At 43.4% G+C, this 10,101-nt stretch overlaps 1 protein-coding gene across 1 annotated transcript; it reads left to right on the top strand.

Moving 5' to 3' along the window:
- Positions 1-333: 333 nt before the first annotated feature.
- LOC306964314 (protein-tyrosine kinase 6-like) lies at positions 334-8,587 on the top strand (the record flags this gene model as incomplete). The annotated part of the gene is made up of 8 exons (XM_079558305.1): positions 334-518; positions 3,406-3,527; positions 3,601-3,767; positions 4,021-4,168; positions 6,161-6,322; positions 6,614-6,792; positions 7,091-7,244; positions 8,412-8,587. The coding sequence occupies 8 exons, from the start codon at positions 334-336 to the stop codon at positions 8,585-8,587; spliced, it is 1,293 nt and encodes a 430-aa protein (XP_079414431.1).
- Positions 8,588-10,101: the final 1,514 nt, after the last annotated feature.

The following is a 10,101-nucleotide window of genomic DNA, read 5'->3' as shown; positions in this document are numbered from 1 at the left end:
TAGTTTCAGAACTGCGGTTCACCAAAACAGGTTTGCGAGCCATAATTATAAAAGTCCACTTTAAACAATGAGCCGATATGTGATTGTGAACATTGTTCCAAAATCTGTTTGTTTAAGATTCTTTCTTACCCGTCAACTTGGCAATAATTTAGCTACTTTAATTACGGCTCATAAACCTTATCAGGACGAGGAGTGGCAGTGGTCCCCTTTGTACCGCAGCAGGCAAACACAGACTATACTGATTCTCTATAAGTGCTCCTCAGGTCTGCTATACGTCGGATAATGAAGCTGAGACATCACAGGCTGTAGGGGTCCCGATACGAGCCGGGGTCTATGAGTGTGCTCCGGCTCTGCCCCTGTCTGGCCTTCCTACGGTCCAGGAAACATGGGGCCAAGTCTGCAGATCAGTCCAGTCTGAAGGAGATCGAGAGGATTCCAACACAGGTCATATCTGAACCCCCTCAGCCTTCATGTGGGACGCCCAAGAGTCAGGAACCTGTGGGAGAGCCGGACGAACCGTGAGTTTTGACAATCGTGGGATTTTCGGCTCTTTTTGGTGAACAGTTGGATCGGCTCACCAGAAAGACGTTTTGGCTTTTCCATATACTATTTAAATTTCAGACAAATTTGGCAGAGATTTCGTTTCATGACTTGTTAAATGAGCCTTTCAACAACTCTCTGCACAGAATAACTATAATCAAGAAAGAAATGAATGATTCTAAAGCTGGTAGTTTCATATGTGTACTTTTTATTATTTACAATCAACATCCTTAGTTGCTTGGTGTTTCTCCCCAGTCCCTCTGCTGCCTGTGTCAACTCAGGAACAGGGCCGTTGGTATAATATTGGTTATACAATTAAGGAAAATGAAATGTGAAATGACCGGACCAGAATTATGAGTCATTTGACACACCGCGGGGAAGACATAAACACATTAGTACTTCAAACACAAGCATTTTGGATGCATTCCCTGGAAACGATAGCTCCAAAGGGACTAAATGAGGAATTTGATTTGCAACCATCTTTGTGACTTTTAAATGAAAATCTGTGCGTCGACTTCTGCTGTTTTTTGTGTGTGTGTGTGTGTGTGTGTGCGTGTGCGTGTGCGTGTGCGTGTGCGTGTGCGTGTGCGTGTGCGTGTGTGTGTGTGTGTGTGTGTGTGTGCGTGCGTGTGTGTGTGTGTGTGTGTGTGTGTGCGTGTGTGTGTGTGTGTATACAAGGCAAGGCAAGTTTATTTGTAGAGCACAATTCATACACAAGGCAATTCAAAGTGCTTCACAGTTGCATAAACATAGGAAAACAAATACAATCAATAAAAACATCAACATAGAATTAATCAATTACAGTAAGAGGCAAGAGTGTAGATAAAATACTTTCAGTTATATGCATTTTTAAGTCTTGTTTTGACTCGCTCTGTCTTGAGCACTATTTTTTCTTGCTCGTTCACACAGAGTTACCTAACCTCTGTTTTTGTTGCTCCTTCTCCTCTGGACATCAACATAAAATTAATCAATGACAGTAAAAGGCGAGAGTGTAGATAAAATACTTTCAGTCAAATGCACGGGCAAAAAGAACTGTTTTCAGCCTGGATTTGAACATTGTCAGAGTTGAGGCCTGTTTAGTCCTGACTCTGGGAACCACCAGGAGGCCCCTCCCTGAAGTTCTCAGGACCCGAGATGGTTCATACGGCTGTAACATGTCAGAGATGTACTTTGGTGCTAAACCATGAAAAGACTTGTACACAAGCAGAGCTGTTTTAAATTCTATTCTCTGAGTGACAGGAAGCCAGTGCAGAGACCGGAGCACTGGACTAATATGGTCGTATTTCCTGGTTCTTGTCAGGACTCGAGCAGCAGCGTTCTGGATGTACTGTAGCTCTGACAGTGAGCAGCCGTTACAGTCGTCTAACCTGCTGGAGACAAATGCATGGATAAGTCTCTCTAGGTCTGGTTTTGACACTATTCTTCTGATCTTAGCAATGTTTTTCAGATGGTAAAAAGCTGCTGATGTTATTGCTTTGATGTGGCTGTTTAAGTTCAGGTCTGAGTCCATGATCACTCCCAGATTTCGAACCTGATTTTTTGGTTTTAGAAAGAGAGACTCAAGGTGACTGATAACACTTTGTCTTTGTGCCTGTGGACCAAAAACAATTATCTCAGTTTTGTCAGATCTCATTAAAAGTTTTGTGAGCCATGATGAGAACAAATGTGGTGGGCCTTCTGGTGGGACTTGTGGAATCATTCAGAGGAGCCAAGCTGTATTAGAACAGAAAAGAAACAGCTAAATACAACTATGAAGGCAAGCTACATGCAAATGTTATGCTAACACCAGCTAAAGCTACGCTAACAGCAGCTAAATGCTAATATCGGCAAAATCCCCTTTGAGAACAGCCGTATGATGTTGTGAAATGTTAAATGCGTATGACCTGCGTGTCAATAGTGAGGACTGCCCACTGTCCTAGCGCGCTTTGGCCACAGCCAGAGGTCAGTCCTAAAACCTACACCTGGTCAGACCGGTCTGGCCCTGGCCTTTGTTGTGGAAAAGCTCGACAAAGCGGGTGAAAGAGCCATTGGGCTGATACGCGGCTGCATGTGGAAAAGGAGCTAAAAAGAGTCTTTCAGGCGTTGGTAATCTGGCCAATCAGGGCGTCGTTATGCAAATATGGCCTTCTTAGGCTAAAAAAAATGCGCCCCACGCCTCTTGCCCCCCGCCCCGCTCTGCTGGTGCTCCCCATGCGTTCTGTCATTGAACGGCAGCAGTTTGCAGTGAAAGTCTAGCTTTGTGTCTCCCGCTGTCGGGGAGAACGAGTACGAGACGAACGGGCAGGATGCAAAAGTATTGATCCTGTTATCGCTGTTTAGTGACCACATCTATCGACCAATCTTCATCAAATTAACACCAAATTAAAGCATGTGGGCAGGAGCAAAGCACTATGGGATCTTTAAACAGTTAAATGCAGACAGTTAATGTGCATTATTTCCCCTAAATTACTGAAAATCTGTGCGTCGACTTGCTGCTTTTTATAGGAGACTATCATGTGTGTGTGCGTACGTGCGTGTGTGTGTGTGTATGTATAAACTTACTATGCTATGCTTTTCTGTAAACATTTTTGTAAATGTGTATATTCAGAACACTGGTTTGTGGCTCATGTTTATGCTAATGTTGTGACACTATCCCTCATGTGTAGAGATGTGGGTCATCTGGTTGGTCAGTGACCACTCAACACTCATATATACAGGTGTGTCTCTAACACACTCATGTCTGATGAAGGGCATGAGGCCCGAAACGTCACTCTTAATGGTGTAAGAAATAAATAACAAATTGGGAGCTCTGACTGCTGTGAAGGACCCTTGCTTTAAAGCATTTGACACACTTGACAATTATTTCTTTCCCGTGTCACAATGTAGATGGTATTTCGGGCCGATGAATCGCTTTGATGCTGTGGCCCTTCTCCAGAGTCTGGACAACCCCAATGGGACGTTCCTCCTGCGGCGCAGTGACCATGACTCGGCTGGATATGTCCTCTCAGGTAGCGGGACACAGAGCACTGTGAGGAGATGCATGACTCTTATTCATATTCTCTCTTTGTGCTTTTGTCCCAGTGAAGTCGAGCAGTCAAGTGAGACACTTCAAAGTCCATCAGGATAAAGATAACTTCTTCTACATTGACTCTTCTACACACTTCTCCTCTTTGCGACACCTGGTGGCCCACTTCCGCAAATACACTCTGGCGAAGACCGAGACACTCCTCGGACAGCCCTGCCCAAAAGTATGGTCATGGTTTATTCATTTTGCTTTAAAGATGGAATACCAGTTTATTGTGTCGTGGAGATCTTTTGCCATCACATGTTCTTCTGTCGTAAATACAGACATTGGTGGGGAAAAAAACAAGAAAAAATGACTATGTTTGTCAATCGTTAAAACAGCTCAAAATCAGTGCAATTTAATGTTCACTTTATTGATTTCTCCGAGGGGCACTATACTGTAGAATGCTAATTAAAGTGTCTCATTTCTCCAAAAAGCCAGAATTTTCAGACAGCGCCGGACAAACCCAAGAGCTGCCCAAAGAGGAGTTCGTCCTGGAGGAGAAGCTGGGCAGTGGACCCTCCTCCGACGTCTTCAGGGGAACATGGAAGGGTCAAATCCGAGTGGCCATCAAGACTTTCAAAGGTCAATCCACATTCTAGAGACATGTTTTGAATGAATGTGATCTCAAACACACTGACCCCTCAACAAAATCATTTTAGTCAACAAGTATTGAAGGCAGACTGATTTCATCCACTGAGCGGCGCTGTGATCAAAACATGACACCGTTTGTAGCCTAGCGCACTTCCTGTTGCTGCATACGGCATTCAGACTGAACGCCATGGAGACTTTTCTGTTCTGTTTTATTTATTGCCTTAATGTTTGGTGCAGCCCTGTGAGGAAACTCCTGTTGTGATATTGGGCTAAACAAAACCACTGATTGATTTAGACGTCAGGGGCGAGTGATTTAAATGTGTTCTGAAGTGCAGGAAGGAGTTCTTGACTGAAAAAGAACTGCTGTTTTAGTTCTAACTAGTCCCTCTTTGTTACTGCCATGTCCTGTGGATCTTCAACTATAGCTACCGCATTTTCCGGACTATAAGTCGCTCCGGAGTTTAAGACACACCCCCTGCCAACTATGAAAAAAGTGCAACTTATAGTCCGGAAAATACGGTATTCACATGGTCTACGCCAGGATCTCCCCAGTATTAAAGCACACATCCAGCCCATAGCTATCCGGCCCTCGAGGCTCCGAGCCGGGCTGGAGACTCTACAGCGGGGCAGTGTGTGGCTGAGTGTCCGCTGAAGGCAGGAGGGGGGCGGGAGGTACAAGCTCCAAATGTAGGGAGTCGGAACATTCTGCTTCATAAAATATCAGCTACACAATTGTATTCCTCTTTTAGAAGAAGATGAATCAAGGAGAACGAAAGAAAACGCTACGGCAGACAGAACCGGAAGTTGCAAAGTCGAATGTTACCCATAATGCAACGCAAAATTCAGTCGCTCCCCCGCCCATGAAATTTTGGGAGAGCAGAACGCCTGAATTGTGCCCGCCCCTTCACTCCTTTTAGTTTACATAGGACTGGAGAAGATAAAATCAGTTAGCCGACATGCCGTTGACATGTTGGTGCAAATGAACATTGGACATTTTACACAAATCAATCTATTCCACGTCAGATTTTAGCAGCGAACATTTTCACCTCATCCTCCGCTTAATGTCTGCGCTCCACCAGAAGAGTCAATACAACCGAAGTGCCGATCCGTGGCAAAAAGAGGAAACTGTGGGCGGAATCAGGTGAATAGGCACTGACTGGAGAGCGCGGGGGGGGGGGGGGGGGGGATGGTGCCGCTCTGCAAGAGGTGCTGCAGCTCCGGGACAAAAGCCTTTTATCATGTTTTAGTCACTTGCCATTAAAACACTTTCCAAGTCAAGTCCAAGAAAGAGTCGGAGAAACATCTCAAGGACAATCAGTGGAAAAACGATGCTCCTGAGTTTTATTTGTAATACATTTGCAAATCATTCTAAAAAATAAAAAAAACTCTATTCAAAGTATTTAATCCTTTTTTGGAATGAGGCTGTAACATAACAAGATGTGGGGGAAATGTGTTAATACTTTCTACTGCATGCTTGAGTCTGAGCCACACTGGGGAGGAAAAAAAAGGAAAAAGGAAAAAAAAAGGCCCGGGACCAAGAAAACTTGCCGACCACTGGTCTCGCCTGAAGGTTTTTTTTGGGGGGGGGGTTTCTGCCAACAAAGGTGTAACCATGAAAAGGCATTAGACAGGAACGTATTTTAAAATATTTGCAGGTACAGGTGTGTGAGTGGGAAGGTCGAGGGGAGTGGCGTATGAAAGAGATGCACTTTATGTATTGTGTAGCTGTTGTCCTTGCCTGTTTTGTACTGCTGTGTGTTGTGGCTTATGTGTTTTATATTTTGTATGTTCTTGTCTTGTTTTTTATGGGACTGCGGATGGAAATTAGCCTTGAGCTAAATCCGGCATATTTACAGCACTAGTTCTCTGTTCATCAATATGCACTGTCCCATTCAAATAAATTAATAAATGAAAAAATGAAATGAAAAGGTTAACGACTTTCCAGATGAGCTAAACCTTTGTGTGTCTGTGTGCTTGTTCTAGACCCCAAGTTGACAAAGCAGGTTTTTCTGAACGAAGTCCAGCCGTTGAAAGGCCTGCAACACCGTCACCTGGTCTCTCTGTTGGCCGTGTGCACCGAGTCTCTTCCGTATTACATAGTGACGGAGCTGATCGAGAAGGGCAGCCTGCTCCTCTTCCTCAGAGGTCAGTGCACACGCAGGACCATCTATAGACAAGTCAACAAACTGTACAAATGTAAATACAAGCTCACAATCGAACACAACCTGCCAAAGTTCCACCACCCACCAAGAGGCTTCATCTCTCAAAACCTCCATTGTGTTACGAAAATCATACAATACAATAAAAATATGTACATGTTACACTTTACTGAGGCTATTTTTTAATCTAATCTCATCTATATAATATTTTCTGTTACACTAGTATAACAGAATAATAGTAACCAGGCAGAAAAGTGTAAATCCTTGCTCACCACAGGTCCAGAGGGGCAGCACCAGGATATAGTGTCTCTAATGGACATAGCAGCACAGGTGGCTGATGGGATGTCCTACCTGGAGAAGAAAGACATCGTCCACAGGGACCTGGCGGCTCGGAATGTCCTGGTCGGAGACGCCTACGTCTGTAAAGTGGCCGACTTCGGACTGGCCACGATCAAGGTAGAAACACTCTGGCAGAATGAGATGTGAAGCTTCTATCGGAGCAGTTCAAGGCGGGACGGAGCTCCACACTGACCTGCAAAATGTGTGATTTGAAAATAACTCACGAGAATACATTTTGACTCAGCGTTCACTCCACAGTGTATTAGACTCGCCAGTAAAAACACGCACTTATGGCATCACAGTGGCTCATATATATTTATATTTTTTTTTACTTTTCTATTTGATAAATATAGAAATGTGACACAAAAACAAATAAAGTCTACACCAAGTTTTGACTCGGCTGTTTGCGTCTCAGAGTCCGTATGACAACGATGACGAGTCCAACAGCGCCTGCAGATGGAGCGCTCCAGAAACCATCAGCCACGGGAACTTCACCTCCAAATCTGACGTCTGGTCCTTTGGGGTTTTACTCTACGAAATCATTACCTTTGGAGGCATCCCTTATAAAGGTCAGTGCTAGAGCTGATGCGAGGACCGTATTACACAAATACGTGCGTAAAAACTGCAGTTTAGGTTATAAATATCAAGGAAGAAGAGCTAGATTACTTCAATAATCACACCGTATTTCAGAGCATCTTTGTAGAGATCTGAAGAACTGGCCTGGCCATCCAAACTATTCTCTGTTGCTGCTCAGCTGTGTTTATTGGAAACTTTCTTTCAAATGTATTTCAAATATTTAAGTGTGTTTTATTTTAAGTGTTAAAGCAGTACTAACGTGTTTACCTTAATAAATCCTTTTCGTAGTCCCTGTGGGGGTACTACAAGTGTTTATGGGATGATTGGGGGGTCTGTCATCTCCCCCTGGTGTCTCTGGACAGAAAACCATGTTTGCAACTTGACTGCCACCGGTCCGGAGAAAGCAATACACACTAATGGAATCACGAAGAAGAAGCTAACATGCTAACGGGCAAAGCTAACTGCGGGCTAACGTCACTTTAAACAGTATTTACAGCCAAGTTTGAGTGAAAAAAAATATTTCCATTGTATAATCAGATGCACAGTAACCCTCTCTCCCTTCGCCTTTCCTGTCAGCGTAGTATTTACTCTCCAAGACAATTAATGAGTTAAAAAATCGTAACTTGCTGCTACACCTGCAGTTGCGCTGATGGCCTCTAGGGGGAAGAGTTACTTAGTACTGCTTTAATGGCTGGCCAGGCTACTGAAGTGCAGAACTCGCAGATTTTACATCATCAAACTCTGTGGAAACAAGAGAGAGGTTGTTGTTGAGCAAATTACTAATTGCCACCATCAAAATTCCTATTCAAGTAATCGCGCATCGATTACAATTACTTGTGCACCTTTAAACGCCGCAAACCAATCTGATCTTTTTTTTCATCCCAAAACAAAACAACTTTGTCAGATTTACCCGAGACAATTTCATTGTTTCATAATGTCTCTGGAGTCTCGGATCCCATTAGGGTAAATTAACTTCTAATTGCAGTTGAGAATGTTAAAAACTCCATATTTGCCAGCGTCAGTGTTGAGAGATTGACTCCCACAGTTTGATTAATTTCCAAGGATTGGTCTATAAAGGTCTTCTTGCCTAATGCCAATATTGAACAATTGCCCTTAGAAGTCAGGCACTTCGTAAAGGATTATTTCTTCCTGTTTTTCAGACCTAAGCGACAGTGATGTCTATGATCGTGTCTCTGGGGGATACCGCATGCCCTGTCCTCCCAGGTGTCCCGCCTTTGTCTACAGGATGATGCTGTGGTGCTGGAGCGCTAAAGCCGACGACAGACCCAGCTTCAGTGCGCTCATGAGGGAGCTGGACAATATTTCCTACGAGTAACTAAATATTCAACCGAGGAGCTGAGTAGGAGCGATGAATGTGAACTGTGCATGTGCAAAGCGTGAAATGCATTTTGGTAAAGGTGGTGTTCGATGATGAAAGTCTAACATTGCCATAGAATCATTCAAACATCTTGCAAACATTAAATCAAACACATAAAAGAATAAACCAGGACAACACAAAACTGAACAAGGACTTCTATCATTTGATCCTAGCTCCAATATAATATTGTGTATTGTTCAATTTTACTGCTTTAAATGATCACACTGTCATTGTTTCTTATATGTTAAACCTTTGAAATTCTTTTTGAATAGTTTTTTTTTTTCCGGAGGCCGCGATGGGACTTCGTTTCAGCAGGACTCTGAGGGCTGCGTCGTTATGGTCTGGAAATAGCAGAATGGCTGCTATATCGTGTATAAATGCTGTGTACAGTACTGTAAATGCACCAAACCTATTTTTTAAATGGTTTTAATCAAAATGTGACTAGATCTTGCCCCCAGGTCTGACGTGGCCGTCCAAAAGTGGGTCGCAAGCCGTTTTTTTTTAATCATAATTTTATCTTTTTTGGCTTATTTAATGCATATTCACATTTGTTTCTTTTTTGTTCATTTTTTGGGGGGAGGAAAGAACACCATAAGTCGTATTTGGGTGGTGGTTTGAACTGCAAGGGTGATTGAGCCTCGAACCACTGCTCTATTCTGTAACTTTTGTGTAATATGAATGAAAACCTGCAGTTGTAAATGTTATGACTGTAATGACATTTTTGTATTGTCATTTATATTATGAGTGAAAGACCCACATAAAGAAACATTTCATCCCCTGAATTAAAAGGTTATGTTTTTGATTTTTTTTAAAATTGTGTAGATTTAGGTACATTTTGGAGGCTTTTATGAGCAATAGCAAAACTTCGAACCTAAATATCTCAGAACTACTCACATAGAACCTTATATGCAAACAGAAGCTAGAAATATGTGACATGAAAGATGAAATATTCCCCAAACTATAGATACGCCGTACCTTTATGGTTAGACCAGCAGGTGTCGCCACAACCTCACTCTTCAAACATGTGTTGCATTCACTATTTTAAGAACCTTTGGACAGTGTGGCGGATATGTTCTCTTGACCCACTGCTTGGCTTCTATACATAGAGTCAGGGATAGACCCAGGGCCTTCTTTGACCCATGTGGACCCAGTGACACCCCGCAGTTTAAAATAGTCCAGTCTGACGGTGCAACTGTACCAAGGCATATTTCTGGCCTACAGTAGACTTGACACTTGGAGCCTGAGGAGGGAAAAGTCTGGCCCTTCCGCCTGGATGCACCTGTTCCCTGCCCCATGGTTTAGAGAAATATGAATGCACACAGTGGAGGTTTAAACACCTGTGAAAGCACTCAGGACATGTGCTTTTGTTTGGGTCACGTTAATGCAATTACGGCCGAGCGAGCGCCGACCCGCACCGCAGTGGGACCAACTGTACGCAGGACATGGACAGTGTTCGACTCAAGTACTTATAG

This window comes from Gobius niger (genome assembly GCF_951799975.1).
Source record: "Gobius niger genome assembly, chromosome: 6".
In the NCBI taxonomy this organism is placed as follows: Eukaryota; Metazoa; Chordata; class Actinopteri; order Gobiiformes; family Gobiidae; genus Gobius; species Gobius niger.
The sequence above is the reverse complement of the archived record's forward strand: the minus strand, read 5'-3'. Positions and strand labels throughout refer to the sequence as shown.